Source organism: Phalangium opilio, unplaced genomic scaffold, assembly GCF_054372755.1.
Source record: "Phalangium opilio isolate 3A_F unplaced genomic scaffold, DU_Popi_V2 ptg000537l_1, whole genome shotgun sequence".
Lineage (NCBI taxonomy): Eukaryota > Metazoa > Arthropoda > Arachnida > Opiliones > Phalangiidae > Phalangium > Phalangium opilio.
Genome location: NW_028324243.1, coordinates 967,345 through 986,924, shown reverse-complemented (window position 1 = coordinate 986,924; position 19,580 = coordinate 967,345). Strand labels below are relative to the sequence as shown.

General features: G+C 37.4%; 2 protein-coding genes across 2 annotated transcripts; both read right to left on the bottom strand.

The window, feature by feature from the left end:
* On the bottom strand, positions 1 to 3,254 carry LOC149588698 (uncharacterized). The gene is made up of 6 exons (XM_089862081.1): positions 3,250 to 3,254; positions 3,142 to 3,149; positions 2,449 to 3,080; positions 1,379 to 2,348; positions 1,232 to 1,303; positions 1 to 1,157 (listed from the first exon to the last, which is right to left on the bottom strand). Exons 1-6 carry the CDS (start codon positions 3,252 to 3,254, stop codon positions 1,048 to 1,050), a joined length of 1,797 nt encoding a protein of 598 aa, XP_089718207.1. The 3' UTR covers positions 1 to 1,047.
* Positions 3,255 to 3,340: 86 nt separating this feature from the next.
* Positions 3,341 to 8,089, bottom strand: LOC149588697 (uncharacterized). Its single transcript, XM_089862055.1, has 5 exons — positions 6,520 to 8,089; positions 6,322 to 6,442; positions 4,576 to 4,657; positions 4,375 to 4,500; positions 3,341 to 4,302 (listed from the first exon to the last, which is right to left on the bottom strand). The coding sequence occupies exons 1-5, from the start codon at positions 6,530 to 6,532 to the stop codon at positions 3,481 to 3,483; spliced, it is 1,164 nt and encodes a 387-aa protein (XP_089718181.1). The 5' UTR covers positions 6,533 to 8,089; the 3' UTR covers positions 3,341 to 3,480.
* Between the last annotated feature and the right edge of the window lie 11,491 nt (positions 8,090 to 19,580).

Below are 19,580 nucleotides of genomic sequence, written 5' to 3'. Positions count from 1 at the left end.
CGTTTTGATACCGGAATTGAAACCGTTTTGATTCCGGAATTGAAACCGTTTTGATACCGGAATTGAAACCGTATTGATTCCGGAATCAATACGGTTTGGTTCCGGAATTGAAACCGGATTGATTCCGGGATTTTTCGGAGTGTAAAAAGAATCCGGAATTCCGGAAAATTCCGGATTTGACATCGTCAAATACCGGTTTCGGAATTTTCCGAAAACCGCCATCCCTAGTGGCAGCGTTACTACAATGTTTTAAAACCCTAAAAGGTTTTGAGTAATATTTGAATTTTCAGACATTATTTTACTTCGAAATTGCAAGTAGTTTTTCAGACGTTTTTAATTCGACTTTTTAAATAACGCGTACAAATATTCTTAAACGTTTAAAGGCTTCATTAAAATCATTCCAAAGAAAATGGCTACCAGTACTAGGCCTAGGCCTAAAAAGAAAATGACTCCCACCAAGACGATCAGAACCATGCTAACGTTTCAACCTTGTCCATCTTAAACATAAGATTGTTGGGCTCGAGAAATAAACACCACCATTTCGAATCTTTTCGTTCAGGGAACTGCTCATATGAGGTATACCCAAATGAGCCCGGAGTTTACCTAAGTATAATTAATTTTTATTTTAATAAATAAATAACGGTTACTATTATTAAATAACCGATTTGAAAAAAATTCCTAATAAGTATAAAAGTCATTATCTCGAGCAAGCTATATTTAAAAATGATGAAAACTACTCAAAAAAGGTAAAAAATGATTTAAAATTACGTCAAAAACGAATCTGTGTGTTTACTGGGGAATGAGAAGGACCGGCAGTCATATTAATTAGTTTCATACTATAAATTATTTAACGTCTTGTTTCCAACATGTTTCTTCGTCATAATTTTTATAAAAAATATAAAACATTTTAGGTAGGTTAATTTAAACTGTTCTTAAGGGTAACGTAATTTCCTAAAGTTGAGCTTCGAAAAATGGGTTCAGGGGAAAATTAAATTAAATTTCGTTTGGAATAATATTAAATAAAAAAAATTAAGTTTGTTTTTCTTTTTATTTTCTAGGTCTTCTACGAGCAGACACTACTCTTTTATCCTTAACTCCCGAACCTATGGACCAAAGTCGAGAGCCGGGAGGTGCGTTAGGATCCGCTGCAGGAAGAGCTGGTTGACCAGAAAAATATTTTGAAATATATTTGCCATTTTGCTAAATATATGGCAAATATTATAGAATATACCTCCGCCAGAAACGTAAGGTTGAGACAATGGTTGGGCTGACCCGAATGAAGGTTGTTCCGGAGCCGGTGTACCTGAAAAAGAGGAAAACCAACCTTTTGATAAACCGTTATGTATTATTATTTAATATTTTGTTAACTTTTACTGACCAAAGTTGAAATTTTTCGAAGTTAAGTTGAATTTAAAAGCACTAGCGGTTGGTTGGGTACCCCCAAAACCTTTTGTTGTTTGTAAAGTACTACCAAAAGTAGTTGATGAAGATTGGGTGCTTCCGAAAGCGTTTACCGAGGGCTGGGAACCTCCAAATAGATTCGCCAGAGGTTGGGAACTTCCAAATGCATTCATCGAAGGTTGTGTGGTTCCAAAAGCCCTTATTGTTGCTTGCGCACTTCCAAAAGCGCCTGTCGTTGGTTGCGCACTGAAAAAAAACGCCTGTCGTTGGTTGCGCACTTCCAAAAGCGCCAGTTGACGGCTGAGCACTTCCAAACGCCCATGTTGATGGCTGAGCACTTCCAAACGCCCATGTTGATGGCTGAGCACTACCAAAAGCGCCAGTTGTGGGCTGAGCAGTACCAAAAGCGCCAGTTGTGGGCTGAGCACTACCAAAAGCGCCAGTTGATGGCTGGGCACTACCAAAAGCGCCAGTTGTGGGTTGGGCACTGCCAAAAGCGCCAGTTGTGGGCTGGACACCGCCAAAAGCGCCAGTTGTGGGCTGGACACCGCCAAAAGCGCCAGCAGCTGATGGTTGGGCACTTCCAAAAGCATTATTAGCTGTAGATGTTGGGTTTCCAAACGCGCTTTGTTGATTAGTGGTACCAAATGAAAAGTTACTAATGGCATTCTTGTTAGCATCACTTCCTCCAAATAAATTAGGGCTGTTAATAGTCGAGGAACTTCCAAAATGAAGTTGAGTACTGGACCCAAAAGCATTGGTTTGAGAGGATGAACCAAATCCATTTGCAAACGATTGCGTGTTGTTTGACGATGGTGCAGTTGTTGGTTGTTGAGTTCCAAATGAAACACTGGGAGTCGCTGTTGAACCAAGTATGCCACCGCTAGTTTGAGCAACCGTAGCTTGTCCCAAAGTACTTGTAGCTTCCGCGTAAGACGGCAAAGGTCCTCCAGATCCAAATGTAAGGTTTATAACTAACGCGTTGTTATCTTGAGTAGTACTGAGAAAAGTACTTAGTTGAGAGGTGGTGGTGGCAGTTAAAGGCGCCGCGCCGTTATTTTTAGTCCCAAATGAAAATAAAATCGTTGAACTAATGTATGTTGATGACGTTGCTTGAGGAATTTCACTGGAGAATTGGAAGGGACTCAGGGCAGAACTACTCGCAGTTGTGTTTGGTTGAGAAGTAGGCGGGTTAGAAAACTCGAGCAAGGGGTTAACAATGTTTGTATTAGCGGGCTGACTCGATGGCAATTGAAAAGGTGAGGACCTTGTTTGTGAAAATTGAGGTTTAGAAACCTCATTTGATGTCAATTGGGATGTTGGAACGCCTATTCTTTTTGTTCGCAAAAATTGAGGTTTAGAAACCTCATTTGATGTCAATTGGGATGTTGTAACGCCTGTTCCTTTTGTTAGTAAAAATTGAGGTTTAGTAACCGCATTTGATGTCAATTGGGATGTTGGAACGCCTATTCTTTTTGATCGCAAAAATTGAGGTTTAGTAACCTCATTTGATGTCAATTGGGATGTTGTAACGCCTGTCCCTTTTGTTAGTAAAAATTGAGGTTTAGTAACCTCATTTGATGTCAATTGGGATGTTGTAACGCCTGTCCCTTTTGTTAGTAAAAATTTAGGTTTAGTAACCTCATTTGATGTCAATTGGGATGTTGTAACGCCTGTTCCTTTTGTTAGTAAAAATTGAGGTTTAGTAACCTCATTTGATGTCAATTGGGATGTTGTAACGCCTGTCCCTTTTGTTAGTAAAAATTTAGGTTTAGTAACCTCATTTGATGTCAATTGGGATGTTGTAACGCCTGTCCCTTTTGTTAGTAAAAATTTAGGTTTAGTAACCTCATTTGATGTCAATTGGGATGTTGTAACGCCTATTCTTTGAAATGAGTTTGATGGGTTTGTCGAAGAAAGAGTTGACGCGAAAGTGAATAATCCTTTATTAGAAGTTGCGATTGAATTTTCCACTGATTTTTCTCGGGGTTTTTCTGTATTTTGTGATCCAAACGAAAATTCCGGTTTTACGGAACTAGAACCAGTCGGATTAGAGGTAGTTATGGCAGCAGAAACAATTCAAGTTGATACACTGGGAGAGACGGGACTTATCTCTTTATCATTATCGAGTTGACTGGAAATTGTATCGGTAGTTGTTGAATTAACGGATTTGGCAAAGAACGCACCACCCAAAGGATAGGTGGTTTTTGGAGGGGAGTTTAAAAAAGTTAAGTTGGGTTGAGATGCTTCTGTAAACAAAGGCTTAGGCGCCGCCACGGTAGTCAAACTCGGACTCGAAGATGAAAATTTGAAGGCTTCTGTGAAGGATGTTGTAGATGTTGAGCTTTGAGTTGTTGTGGTAGAAACAATTTCTTTGCCAACATTTGCCTGTAAACAGTTCAAGAAAGCGCTTCCCTTATCGGTTTTTGATAAACCATTTGAATCTTTATGAGATTGCGTAACGCTAACGACTTCTTTTGACAAAGACTCACTAGAGGCTTTATTGGCTTCATCTTTAGCCAATAAACTTGCCTCGTTTTTGTTATTAGGCCTAACTCCTGTAGAAATAAAACTGCTATTTGATGAAACAGCCAGAGTTTCTACCACGGAAGTTGTAGGAACAACTAATAGCTTTCTAAATACAAATCCGGTTGTCAGACTTGGTTCTGGTTTATCATTATTAGAACCTGAACCACTTTCTTTCATTGAGTTTGATGTTGAACTAAAAGGACTTGACAATGAAGTAATTGGTTGAAACGTGGAGGAGGAATTATTGGATTCCTTGGATATCAAAGGGATGGTTTTTGTCAATGGTGTTCCTAAAAGTCGACTATCTTCCTCTATCCTTTTATGTTCCTCACAATCACTTAAAGTTGGAATATACTCGGGACTATTATAGACCTATAAATTAAAAACAATAATTTAACAAAAAATAATTACATACGTACAACTTTTAAATGTAAATTAAATTACATTATTTCCAGATTTTCCCGATTCAGCATAACAAGCCAAGCTTCTGTTATGACTCTGTCCCTCGTTTCGTGTAGGAGACACAACTTGTTGTTCTTTAGACTGGTTCCTTCTTTCTTCATCTGGTTCCTTTTAATTAAAAGTAGTTTTAACTATTTAATTAAGTAATTATAAATTTGCGTATTTAATTTAAAATATAATTACATCATTAATAGTCTTGTTTAATTCCACTTCATTAACTCGCGTCTCACTATCAGTCAAGTCAATTTCAATTACATCTCCATCTCTAAAATAAAAAACAATTAAACGTCATTAATTAAACGATTTAACTTATAATAATAATAATAATAATAATAATAATAATAATAATAATAATAATAATAATAATAATAATAATAATAGCTTTATTCGAAAGGATATCACCATTTAATTAAAAACCACCACTTAATTAAAAACAGATAATGATAATTGCATTACCCATCCTTGGTTTTAGAAATTTTATTTGTTTCAGCGGGTGAAAGCGGGGTCTCTAGATTGTCTATGAATATTCGAAATTTTTAAACCCTTCTTTTAAATTTTAGATACCTAAATTTTTTTGTAAAATATGAACCTTTCGGTCTTAATCGAAGATATTTCCCTTGAAGAGGAAACCCTGGTGACGTTTTCATTTCAGATGTGGTAATGGGTTCGGTTTGAATTTCCTTTGAGAGCGTGTTAGCACTCGCTTGGGACTCTCTGCTAACCAAATCCTTGTTTCTTTATGATTTCATGGCATAGAAATTTTAGTTAACGATATATTTATTATCATATACTGTTTTCAAGAGAAAGGGTTATGGTATTGTTTTGTGTTATTTTTAATGGTATATGTCTTTCACCCTTGGAAATTTCTCACACCGTCTATAATAGACTCATGGAGGTAGAGAGGGGTGTAGACTCCCTCTGGGCCAGGGCCGGATTAAAGGGGGGCAGGGGGCACTGGCCCCCGGGCGCTAGGCTTGTTGGAGGCGCATTGAATTAAACTATTCCCCCTTAGCGACATTTGTGCAAATAGGGATAATTTTTAAACTAGTCCTTGGGACCAGTGACCCCCCTAGTGTCCTAAATAATAAACTGGTCTCCGGAGTGGTCCCAGCCTTTGTTCTCCTATAGATTTGCAATTAATAAACTGGTCCCGAGGACCAGTAACCCCCACTTTTTGAATTAAAAAACTAGTCCAAGCAATTAATAAACTGGTTTTGGACCAGTGGACGTGTGCTATTTCTAAGTCTGGTCGGGGGTGAGGTCCAAGCCGATTGAGGTCGGACTGGAGGGTTTGTACATCTTCATGAGAGTAAATCTCATGAAAAAATTTTAGGTCATCCCCGAAGAGGCACAACTTAGAGGACAATTGAGAGGGGAGGTCATTTATGAAAATAAGGAACAGCAGAGGGCCAAGAACACTATTCTGTGGGACGCCACTAGTTACTGGTAGGAAAGTGCTAAGGGATTCGCCAACGCGGACTGACTGAGTGCGGGCAATTAAGTAGGACTTAATTCACTGGTAGATATTGTTATTTACACCCAATACCCTAAGTTTGGCCAACAAACGCTGATGGGGAACTGAGTCAAAGGCCTTAGCTATGTCTAGGTAGATGACGTCAACCCTATGTCCCTTATCAAAAACTGAAAGCCACGTAGAGAAAGCCGAAAGGAGGTTTGACTTAAGAAAACCATGTTGGAACTTACTTAGATGGGGGGTTACAAACTGCAATAGGGGCTTACGGATGCACTTTTCAAGGACCTTGCAAACCGTCAACTGATTACGTTACATTTTCTTATAAAATTTTTAAATATACACCTAGGTACCACTCCCTAACATCATAGTACAATTATTTTTCACATAATTAAAATTTTGAACTAAAAATATCGAGGTAGAGAATTGGCCAGTAACGAAGTATAAGAAAAACTCACCGTAATTGGTCAAGAAGGAATGATGCAAATTTATCATCCTGACTTCCCATGCCCATTCTATTCCTTTCGACTGTCCATCGTTCAAACACACTTGAAGAAAGTTTGATTCTATGCGTACTTTCTGATAAGCAAAACAGAAAGCGTTCAGTATGTCTAGCATACCACAAATTCAAAGAACACCAAACATTTAGTTATTACCTTTACTGGCCATTTTTAATAAATTATTTCGCGAACAAACACTGAAACACGGCGCGAATTCCACAGAAAAAAATCGCCCACACTATTGCTTTAAAATTCTATTACCGCCCCTGCCTTGATTACGACAGTTAATAAGCTATCACTTTTGGCGGCTACCTACACCTGCCGTATGTATAGAGATTAGATATGTAATTTTGAATTGAGATACAGCCAACAATATTAACTCATTCTTTACGTCTACGACTTATTTCATAGACTGATTACAAGTTGGGAAACCAAACTGCCAAAATAAACCTCTCCGAGCCGAGACGAATTTACTTCCTAAACACAGGTCCACCAGCCAATGAGAAAAACCGGAAATACATTGTTCAAATTGGCGAAATAGTGCCAAGGTCTTTAGCAAAGGCTTAAGCGTTTAACAATTTACTTTGAATCCTCAATAATTCTAATGAGGACCTAAAATGTACCACTGAAGGCTGTATTTAACTTTCGGCTCATCCTGAACCGTTAACACCTCCTATAAGAGGAGGCGAAAGAAGGTCATTTCTAGTATAAATCTGGGGTATCTAATTTCAAAGACCCAATCGTTTCAACATTTGAGGATTGATGAAGAATTAACATCCATATTATCTAATGACTATAAAAAATGCGTTTACACTATATATATAAGTAGTAAAGCTGAATTAAAAAGTAAACACCAAATTTGAAATGTTAATATCAAAAGATGTTCTTGGAATATTAAGATGAAACAGAGGTTTATAGCTACACAACTACTTAAAGAATCGTAATGCCGAAAAATATTTAAAATATTTCCATTTAATATTCTGCAAAAAGGAAATGTTATCGTTTTGTAAGAGATCTTATCATCGTACTCGCTTTGTATTAACTTTGATATGCGTGTAGTGTTTCGATTCGGATGCTATCTTCATTACTCGTTCTATATAAACTCTCACTTGTGTCATTACATAGAAATAAGTTTATCTTAAATAATTAATTAAATATAAATGATATTTATTATTTTAATCACCAGTAAATAACTTTAAAAATAGTTAAATCGTTTAAAATAAAGTTGTTCCTATTATCTTTCGAAACTTTGCTAATATTGACCTTTAAAAGTGAAGGATACCCCTCTTGCCCGCTTTCTTCAAATTTTGGGCTATATATACGATTCGTTGCCATTATAATAATAGATAACAAGTTGGGAAAACCAAAATATTACCTTAAGTATCCAATGAAAACGTTGACCTTTATCCCCTCATCCTTTCCCGCGCTTCCGCTTTTCATCCTTACTCTCAACATTATCTTCCTCCATTTTACATACAAAAATCAAATACTCACAAAAAGAAGCGGCAAAAACCTGCTGGCTCTTTACAACCACTTATTTTGACTTAATATCCAAGTTCCAAACACAAATATTTACTGGTAGATAAATTGACAACGTACAAGCAAAGAAAAATTCTCAAGAATGGCTCCCGCAAATTTAAAAGGTCTATTTTCAACTAGGTGGGCGTATCTGATTAGATTTAAAATATATATTTTTGAATTTTTTTTTTTTTTTTTTTTTTTGAGGTTTCAATGTAATTTGGGTCCATAGGTCCGCGACAAGGATGCTCTCTCAGAATAGGAAGATGGACTGCAGAATTAACCGAGTGTAGTACTTCAATTTTCGCTTGTCGTTCTCGAACTAGCTCGAGCTATAAGTCTCTAGCATTACGAAGTATAGGTAGAGACGCCATACTTAAGGACTATATTTTATAAATTTATGGTCGAACTATATGAGACCCAGCAAACCAAGGAGTAGTTTTACAAGAGTGCGCCACCACTCTTAGCTGTATGGCGAGAAATATTGAATCATGAATTGGTTACGTAAATGTTGCATAGATGGCGCGTACCTCTCTGTCGCAAGCTTGAAGACTATTCACTTGGAAGAATTTTTTAAAAGAAATTGTCATTTTTCGTTCCCGTGAAGGCATCATGTAAAACATTTTCCACGTCGTTCTCTTTATTAGGCATAATGTAATACATATAATTTTTATAACGGTTTTTTTGTTGTTAAATTCGTAACGTACTTTTGTCAAAAAACAAAGGTAAAATAAACATTTTTCGTGAAACGTCTTTTTTAGGGACAGAGCTGGAAATCAGATTCGTTTGAGCTTAATATCTCATTTTAAAGCCGTCTTGTATGCAGTAGCATAAGCTTATAAGATATATATTCCATAAGTATGACACTACCTATACAATTAAAAATGACGAATAGTCGAAGCTCAAAAGCCCTAAGGCTTAGGAAACGAGAATACTAAATATTTGGGAACAGGCTGAAACGTGCGAACGTTATTCCTGGCCACCATTCTTAAAGGGGCTAACCGGACCTTTCCCGGGTACTACTTTTTATTGGGGTTGGGACACTAATTTCCAAAAGTAGTAAATTGGTCTATGGTGGCGCCATCTTTTCAAATATCCAACGGATCTGTCGGAGTAGGGATATATAGCTTTGAGACATTTGCCCGACAGCAGCGCCAAAATAGAAACAGTGGCGATAAAAGGAAATGAAGGCAGACTTACATTGGGAAAGGTCCGGTTAGCCCCTTTAAAGGGACTGTAAAAAAGGCATCGGCGAGCGGGTAAAAATTATTTGAAATACGTTAGAGCACGTGACTAAGGATAGGCGTGGTTCGAAAAGGAACACTTAATGGAATTGGCGCTGCAATCTGGCAAAAATCAAGGACTAGGTGTCAAGTTCCACTGAATGTGGAATCTATGAAACTTGTTGTCACGTGGTGCCTGTGACGAAAATCAAATAATTTTTACCCGCACGCCAATGGCTTCTTCACAGTCCCTTTAAAGATGACCGCAGATTGGAAAAATCTATTTCGAGGCTCTTTCAGACGATCGAACTTTTAACTCAGCTTGATGGGTCAAATCGAGTTGAATCAACTAGTTGGATCGTGTGAATAGAAGCTGGATCACCAAAAAGGTTACCTGGGAAAAATTCGATGAGCGATCCAGTTCTTGCTGACTCAACGTTTTGATTTCATTTCTTCAACCAATCAAAATGAATTGGAAAAAAACTTTCTCGGGTTATTTCGTAAATGCCAAGGTAGGTGGCGCTTAAAAACTTCCATTTTTGGCGGTAAAGGTTTAGTCATATGAAAAGGAAGGATTTACTCAACTTTTCAATTAAAAGTTAGTCAAGTTGAGATAAGTTTTTGACTCATCTAGATTAGTCATTTAGTTTGATCGTCTGAAAGAGCCTTTCGTGCCTGCCTTTTTCTTAAGAGTAATGTCCCTGGCAAATTTCAGCCTAGGTAGACAGGGTTCGAAAAACCAGGGTTATATCCAAAAAAAAAAACCAGCCCACTGGTTTTTATTGGGTTTCTATCTTTAGTAGTTGCGTGTATTGTAGAAATTGTGATTCAAAAGTCACAGCTTAAAGGGCTCCACTGGCGGCTTGCGGGCGCGGTAGCTTTGGAAGAGGTAAAAGGCGGTCTGCCGTTTGCAAGTGTAGGGATAGAGACCGCGCAAGCCTCTGGTGGAGCCCTTTAATAAAAATAAAAAGTCTTAAAATAAAAAATATTATTTTGAAATTGAAACAACAAATGTTACACTATCTTTAAATATAAACTATTCTAGCATTAAAATTCATCAATGCTAAGTGGGTTTTTAAGGTGGGCAAAACCAGTGGTTCTTTTTGGCTGGGTTTTTTAACTCAAACCCTGTAAGTAGACCATTTTGGGCTTTGCGTTGATTATCAGTCAGATATAGATACATCGGTACACGGACTAAATACCCCCAAGACAAAAGACCCCCGGTCATAATCCCCCCATTTTTGACAACGTACAAACTACCCCCTCTCTCATGACAAAATCCCCGGTCATTTTCCCCCATCCGAGGAAAGAGTACAAAATCCCCCCACGCTCTAGACAAAATCCCCCCACGCTCTTGACATAATCCCCCCACGCCCTAGACAAAATCCCCCCACGCTCTAGACAAAATCCCCCCACGCCCTTGACATAATCCTTTGGTCACAATCCCCCCGACAGTGTATAATAAAAAGGTCGTAAAAAATACAATATCAAAATGATTTAAAACACTTGAGGCCTCGGCGATCTGGTGGCATATTGGATAAGGCGAAGAAAAACGGAGTTCCTTTACCCGAAGGTAAGTAAATATTATGAAAATTAAATTTGAGTTATTTCTAATTAACTCCTTGACTTTCATTCAGTTCTAGGGCAAAAATAGGTTTACGTAAATGTTATTAGCGTAAATATGGTGAAAATTTGCAAATACGAAACAATTTTTGCTTTGGAATTGTTTATTGGTGGTGCCAATGACATTCGAATTTACGTTCAGTTTGTCAATATTTTAATTTTAAACGGGTTGGGTTAGGTTAAGTTTGGTTGGATTAGGTTAGAGTTAGGTTAGTAATATTTTATAAATAACTTCAAAATGTTACGCCTTTTCCAAAATATTGTTGTTTTTTTTTCATTGACTTCCCAAAATAATAAGCCTTTTCCAAAATATTGTTGTTTACCTACATTGACTTTCCAAAATAATATGCCTTTTCCAAAATATTGTTGTTTATCTTCATTGACTTCCCAAAATAATATGAATTTTACAAAATATTGTTGTTTATCTTCATTGACTTCCCAAAATACCATGTCTTTTCCAAAAAATTACATTTTATATTTACTTAGGATATTACATTACTCTTTTTTTGCATAATATTGTTATACAATATATAATAGAGATTTCCCTCCCTTTAGGGGAATTTGTCCTGGGGCTGGGGGAAATTTGACCTGGGGCAGGGGGGATTTTGTCCTCGGCATCCATTCGGGGGGAAATTGTCCGTGGGATTTTGTAGCTTACGTGAGGGGATTATGTCCATTTCTTCTCTGATGGAGGATTATGACCGGGGGATTATGTCCAGGGGGGATTATGTCCTACATTCAGATACATCAAACCGTACAGATTCGTTGCTCATTCCACCATTTTAATTGCCTTTTTTCCATGCTTTTCAAAACTATATCGAAGCCAGTGTCCTCTACATGTGCGCAATAAAATCGATTCTTTTTACCGGTGAAATTTTTCCTCTCTAAATACTTCTGCCTCTTATACAGGGTTCGTACGTAACATAGATAAGTCGGGGATTTAAGGTTCTGTCTTAAAATGTCAGGTATATCGTTTGGTGTATCAGATCATGCTTCGAGCAATGCTAAATATGGGCCAGGTGTGATGATATGGTTATGAAAATGGTTAGAAATATTGGTAAAATTTCGTCAGGGATAAGCTGGAAAAGTCAGGGTTTTCAATATAAAAATTTCGTCTTTATATCTTTCATAAGTTTATAAGACATGTTCCATAAGTTTGACACTACCTATACTTCGTAATGCTAGAGACTTTACAGCTCGAGCGAGAATTGCAGACTATACACGTTTAGTTTTGCCTTGGATTAAATACAACTACGTATGGATATAGCACTCTAACCTTCGGTAAGGCAATCGCCTCTGACACATCAAAACGTATGAAAAATCCTAGGAGGGTAGAGGAAAAATGGAAATAATTTTGGTGTGACAAGCAGTGTCGTCATAAGTCACGTGCGTTAGAAGAATAAAATTGACGCGCGCCATTGGCAGTTGAGTTTGAACCATGATTAAAATTAAAAACACGTGCTCTCATTGGCTAATAGGGTATTAAAACGTGACGTTGGCTTGTCACACTAAATCTACAATTCCTCATTTTTCCCCCCTTTTGCCATTAGCCCGCCCTAGATGGCGCCCCGTTTAAGGGACAAACTGTAGTCACGTTTTCGGGGATAGTGCTATATCCATGCGTAGTTGTATTTAATCCAAGCTTTTGCAGCTCATCTAGGTCCTATTTAGTGTGTGTACTAAGCCTTTGACAGCGTCTCAGTAGGCGTCGCTTAACTAGAATCCAAGACGTCCCACCTACTACAATCACTTCATGACAAGCTGCAGTTTGTAACCAGTGACAAACTTATGGATGGAACATATCTTTAGAACTTACGATATTTATAAGCCTTTAATTAAAGATGAAGGAAGTTAAAAAGTTTTTGGCAAGGATTAAAATTTGAAGTCTCCACGCTTGTCTATCTTTCTCTCTGTAGCACGATTTGCTCGAGGACCTTTCGCCTTCCGTGACGGTTCCATGCGGGATCGGGCGAGCGAAGCGAGGCCGACTGAGGCGTACCGAGAAAAGCCTATCCGTTTGCCTCTTCTCCATGAAAATAATCCTTCCCTCTGAGACTGAGGATTTCACTTTTTATTGCTCCCGTAATTTTTCTGTACAAGAGTTCTTTGGAGTCTTCTTCGTGGGAGGCCATAGAGGTGTAAGAGCTAGCTAGAGAACCACCCAAATTTATATTTAGGATATACCCCAAACAGACGGGACAGGACAGGACAATTTGGGATTCTTGACACTTCCCTAACTTTAGCAAAGACAACTTTCTTGAGAAATTAAACCTTACGTCTTCATCCGCCTGGGCTTTCGTAAGACTATCACCTCTACTCAATTCTTGGGTCATTTCACGCGACACGCGAGCGGACTTTTATCGGTGTGTGGCCGATCGACTACGCGTGAGCGACGCCCGCGTTAACTTCAAGCACGTGTGATTTTTCGTCACGTGACTCACGGAACGTTGTACAGTACCATCAAACCAATGGACGTTTTCGATTTACTGCCAGTGCAAAATTGAATAAAGCGCGTGATAGCATTACTATTGCTACTTTTTCTTTCGAACTAATTTCTAAATGCAATGTTCCTTTTCGAGATAGAACGCGTGCAGCAATGTTTCAATAGAAAAAGTCTATTTGAATAAAGGTACCTTATGTAATAGACGATTTGCATTGAAGAGGCGTTCAAAATAGAATGAATATTCTTATTTCGTATTTTTATTTGTGTCATCATAAGGTCATAAGTTATGTTCCATAAGTTTGTCACTGGTTACTTAGAGCTTGTCATGAAGTGACGTAGGTCATAGATTCGAGGTAAAGCGACACCTGGTTAGGGAGGCGATGTGAAAGGCTTAGTACAGACTAAAGAGGAAGATGGACTGCAGAATTAACCGAGTGTAGTACTTCAATTCTCGGTTGTCGTTCTCGAACTAGCTCGAGCTGTAAGTCTCTATCATTACGAAGCATTGGAAGGTGTCATACTTATGGAAAATACCTTATAAACTTATGGTATAATGAATCGAGAGAGCTTTCAATCGAAATGGTCTATGGGAGCCTTTTTAAGGACCTCCCATGGTAATACATATCGAGGTCTAACAACGGTATAGACTGTTATGTTAGGAAGTATTTTTACGGTAAGAATATATCGTTCAATCTTCTTTTTCGCCCCTTTTTTAGCGTCCGTCACGCGAGGCAGTCCAACGCTGCTGATCCATCCATTTGCTGAACATGGGTGTTCTCCAATAATTTGAGTAATATAAAAATAGTCTAGGGAGCTGTAACCGACTGTTTTTAATTTTTTCAAAAATGTTTCGATTTTTATCAATAGAGTAAATAGACACGTAGATTTTTATGATTAAGTTGGAAATGAAATTAAAATATACTTCTTATAGTAAGAGAGTTAAAAACAAGTTGGGAAGCCAAAATGAACCTCTCCAAGTTGAGAAGCAATTAAGAGGTTTATCTTAAATAATATAATAAATATAATTTATATTAATTGGTTTAATCGTCATTAATTTGCCTTACTTCTAGTTAAGTCGTTATAAGAAACTTTATTCCGAAAATTATTTTAAACATAGCTATTGTTGACGTTTGAATTCAAGCGTTTGCCTCTTTAACAATTTTTGAAAATTTAGGGTATTAAGGCGATTGATTCACAATAAATGGTAAGATATGTGTGAACCTTTGGTGGAAGACCTGCCATTGGGAGGCTAGACAGTTCTCGTAACCCTAGCCGATCGCCGAGTACTACTTAATCCTAACGATGGGAGTAGAAGTCAAAAATTACTTTCAGCGAACACGTTTGCTCGATTTGCCAACTGCGCACGCAGTGACAGACAGACACAAAAAACATGTTCAGTGTAATACCTCTCCGTGACGTCATCGTCATTCGGAAACGTAAAAATTCATATCCCGATTCTTTTATGTTAATTAGGAATTCTAATTCATTGGATTTATTTTGTTTTATCAACGAACTCATATTTAAACACCAGATATTCCACGCAGTCATAGTTTTGCCTAACTTAATCGTCCAAGGTGCTTTATATTAGAAGAGAAAATCAATTTTGCATTTTGGTCATATCTGGGATAGATTTAATTTTAGAAGTAGGAATGGAGAACGGTTAGTATTTAGCCCAGTGTAGAGTCCATCCCTCCAACACGTAATGAAAAGTTTAAATTATCTTATTGGCTCACTTAAACTACGTTTTGATGGCGTTGCTGACGGGGACGGCGATAAACACGTAATTCTTTTTACCTCTATAGGATTTTATAGGATAGTTTTAAAAATATAGGATTTTATAGGACAGTTTTAAAAATATAGGATTTTATAGGACAGTTTTAAAAATATAGGATTTTATAGGACAGTTTTAAAAATATAGGATTTTATAGGACAGTTTTAAAAACATAGGATTTTATAGGACAGTTTTAAAAATATTGGACTTTATAGGAATTATAGGACCTCTGGGGGCCCTGCTAGTGAACTGCGACCGGAAATAAACATATGAAATGACGTCTAAAATTAAAATCACATAAAGTTGAAACGTAAAATTTGTTGGATTGGAGCCTCTCTTATAAAAACTGTCTTCTAGATAGGGATTCTATTTCTAGAATTAGCGGTTGAGAACTTGAGAGAAGGGAGACATATCACTCTCGCTCTTTGATATGAAGCCATCAGCCACCCAAAATGCCTTGGATTTTTTTTTTATAAATCCCTCCCTATCCTATATGGAGGTTGGCAATCTCGTGAAATCTTCCCCTACAGGTCTAGCACAGCCTGCCATTACCGGCGTCTGCTTTAGTTGTCTTATCGCGAGCGCGTTTCTTAAATCATTCAGAGACACAATATCGTATCTACGTTAGCTACATGTTTAGGCCTTTGCTTTTTTAGCCGGATATCAAGTGAAATAAAACACAGAAAATTACGGAAATTATGCAAATACCGTGTAATTTTGTGAGAATCAATAATACAGGGTTGCCATGCACGGGTCAGGAAAAACCTGGAAAAGTCAAGGAATTTGAAAACGGGCCGAAAAGGTCAGGTAAAAGTCAGGGAATTTTAAAAATTTTGGCAAAGTCAGGGAATTTTATTTTAGTGGTTAAAATTTCTGGGGATAAGTCTTTATTGTGAGCGTAATGATAGTTTCTCCTCATCATCTTTTAACACAGAAAACTCTAGAGCAATCCTTAAAAATGTCTAGAATGGTTATTGTAAAGTAAATGCCCTTAAAAAATTTCCTTAGACTGTTTTTTATATACATTGGAAAACTTAATGTAGAAAGTTTATTTAAGGTCAGGGAAAATCTCAGAGAAAGGTCAGGGAAAATCTCAGAGAATGGTCAGGGAAAATCTCAGAGAATGGTCAGGGAAAATCTCAGAGAAAGGTCAGGGAAAATCTCAGAGAAAGGTCAGGGAAAATCTCAGAGAAGGATCAGGGAAAACCTGTAAAAGTCACGAAATTTGGTTCTGAAAATTCCGTGGCAACCCTGTAATAGATAGTATACACATAAGAAGGATTCATACCATTTACACCAGAAGGCCAAGCTACCTGGAGGACAAAAGCAGAAGGGTTTCTGCCCTCCAGGTAGCTCCACCTCCAGTGTAATAGGTATGAAAACTCCATTTGTGTAAACTAATAATTTAAGCAAGTAGGCCTAGGCACATACTTATCTAAATGCATTATTAAATAAAACTATCTAAATTGAAGTGCCGTGCTACTGATAGTTGTAATTAGCGTGTGTTTATAAAATTATTGTCCATGAGTTTGACGCTGTCTATAATAAACATAAAGTGAGACGCTGCCAAAGACCTAGTAACTTCTAAACCTCGTGCATTGTCCGTAGTTTATGAACTACCTCTCAGTAAGATTGTAGCATTGGAGGATAGTATATGAAATGTCGCACTTCTGCATTGCCGTCAAAAGAGTTTGTGGACCCCTGGAAAATCTATGAATTCACGGGACGCCATCAAGACAGCCCTACATGCTGAAGGTACCACCGGGGAAGCTGAGCGAATTATCCCTCACCCCCTTCTCGCAAATGCTCTGCTTTTCTGGAATATATATTCTATAAACTTACAGTTGTAGAAAACATACTGTTTTCATAATCACGAAATTAACTCATACCATTTCATCAATGCATTTCCTTGATGGAGGGACCAAGTCTTCTCGATTCTACCTCTCAGCCCGTAGGGGTAAGGGGTTGAACTTAGCAGACGCCACAATGGAGCGCAGTAGTCCTCGTTTTAAGTCTAATCAGAACGAATTTATAATAGGGAGTAGAAACTGAGGAATATTATGTAGCTCAAAAATGTAACGTAAATTTTCTAAAATATATAGAAAGGAACGATAACTGAAAGTATGCATTATTCCGTTCTATGTTGCAATTTATAAATATTCTATTGTCAAATTACTTAATTCGTTCACTTTATACTGTGTAAACATCGATAATAAGTAGTATTGTCAAAATATTTACAGCAAATATCGCATCAAAACGTGTTAGATTCATATAAGAACAACTTCCTACAACTCTGGCTTAAACCGCCTAACCTCGTATAGATCGAGGCGTTCTGATGAGTTACAGCGATTGGTACTTTTGTGAGGGGTTTCACAAATATATAAAGGGTTTGAAAAAACCCGACCCATGGGGATTATGTTGGGTTTTTTTTACCTTTGATATTTAAGGCTCTTTAAGTTCCCCAACCATTTCATCCGTTCTAAATTAATCATTATTTGAAGAGTCCGAAAAAACCCGGGTTGTATTTTTAAAAAATCCAGCCCACCGGATTTATTCTGGTTTTTTTTTTTTAACAGTTGCGTGCATTGCAGAAATTGTCATTCAAAAGTCTCTGTTTAGTGAATAAAATCTTATTAAAATCATACTTTTTAAGATCTCATAGGGTTTTTATTAAGTGCGTTGTTTATGGTGGGTAAGACCCGTAGGTTTTTTGGGCTAGGTTTTTACCTCTCCGTGTGACGTAGTCCAGGAGAGGTTCTGTAACGGCCGTGTCTGTCTGTCTGTCTGTCTGTCTGTCTGTCTGTCCGTTGTTACACCCACGTGACCGCGTTCGCAGTTTGCGTATCGGAGCAAACGTGTTCGCCATTTCTGGACTGCTTTCACAGTCACGGAAATGGCTACTCTACTTTAGTTCTCACACCACCATCTTCTGGTCTTCGTTCATCCCACACGTTCACCAGTCTGTACTTACTGGCTTCTAATGACCACCATCTTTTGGTCTTTGTTCATCCCACACGTTCACCAGTCTGTACTTACTGGCTTCTAATGACCACCATCTTCTGGTCTTTGTTCTTCCCACATGGACACCAGTCTGTACACCTGGCTTCTAACACCACCATCTTCTGGTCTCTGTTTTTGTCCATCCCACATGGACACCAGTCTGTACACCTGGCTTCTACTCCATCGTGATCGTTTGGTTTAAGACATTCGCGGCGATCAGCTAGGGTTACGAGAAACGTCTAGCCGCTCCCTAGGGTAGGATCGGCTACCAAAGGTTTTCGCATTTGCGGTTGTTCTTGCTTTTAACTGTAGTTCGACACCCTTATATACTACCTATTTGAGTAAGGCGAAGCAACCGGCGTATGCTTCATTTCAAAAGCCAATATTAGTCAAGTCTCTCAAGAATGTTTAATTGTTCTTTTTAAAAACGATGTAACGTTGAATAAGGTGAATAACTAACGAAGAAAATATATTATAATAATTATATTTATTATATTTATTTTAGTATTTAAGGTAATCTTGTCTCTCAAAACAAAATTAATACGGAAAGGGTAAAACAGCAGTCTATGTGTTTGTCTGTGTGTGTCCGTCCGTTGTTACACCAAGGTTACACTAGTGCTTCGCGTTAGCAGTTCGCCTTGTGTTGACGTGGAAAGAAATTCTACAAAACCTTAATATTTGGTTTTCTCATAATGTATAATTTTATATGGAAATATTTTTCGTAATTTCTATGCCTTTAGTAGTTTTGTAGCTTTAAAGCTCTGTTTCATTTTGATATCCCAAGAATATTTTTTATAATTATTATTTGAAATGGATGTTTATATATTACTTAAGCTATGTGAAATCCTGTAGTTTCAATATAGGTTTTTTATACAACTTAATTAATGTATTTCTTGTGTAGTGATTAATGTATTTCTTTTGTATTTAATGTATTGTTTTGCAACTTAATGTATTTCTTGTATTTGATATAATTCTGTTGTGACTTGGTTTAAAACTTAATAATTTTGTTAAATTTGTAATTTTGTACGTAAAAAAGAAAGAAAAGCTTGATCGAGGTCCCTTTGTGAGGGGGAGAGATCGCTGGCGCCAAGATTCCGCGATAGGAGCCACCGCGTTCCTCCGGAATGCACACCTTGGCACTAGAGGTGAAGAAAAGGGGTAAAGCCTCAGCGATCTCTCCATGACCATATAAGGAAATTGTCGAAAGTCGTTGGGTTTAGGGGACCATTATTGGTCAGCACTAAACCACGCTTTTTGAATGAGAAAAAAAAAAAGAGAAGAGAGACTCTCGCAGTCACTAAATTTTCAGATCGCTCTTGGCTCCCTATGAGTTAAGACGACTCACGTAAAATAAAATAAAAAATAAAAAGTAACAAAAAAAAGGAGTACGTTTTACTTAGAAAAAAATAAGTTAACCCTAACATGAATTTTTCAGTCGGTTCATTTTAGAAGTGAAAGAAAATAAATAAAAATAATTAAGCTCTCCCAACAAAAACAAAAGAACTAAGCTATGCGGTCATTTCATGGTGCCGAAACCCGGGACTTAAATTGATTAATTAAATTAATTAATTAACGAACCGCGAAGTAAAAAAAAAATAAAAAAAATAAAAAAAAATAAAATTCTTAAAATAAAATAAAC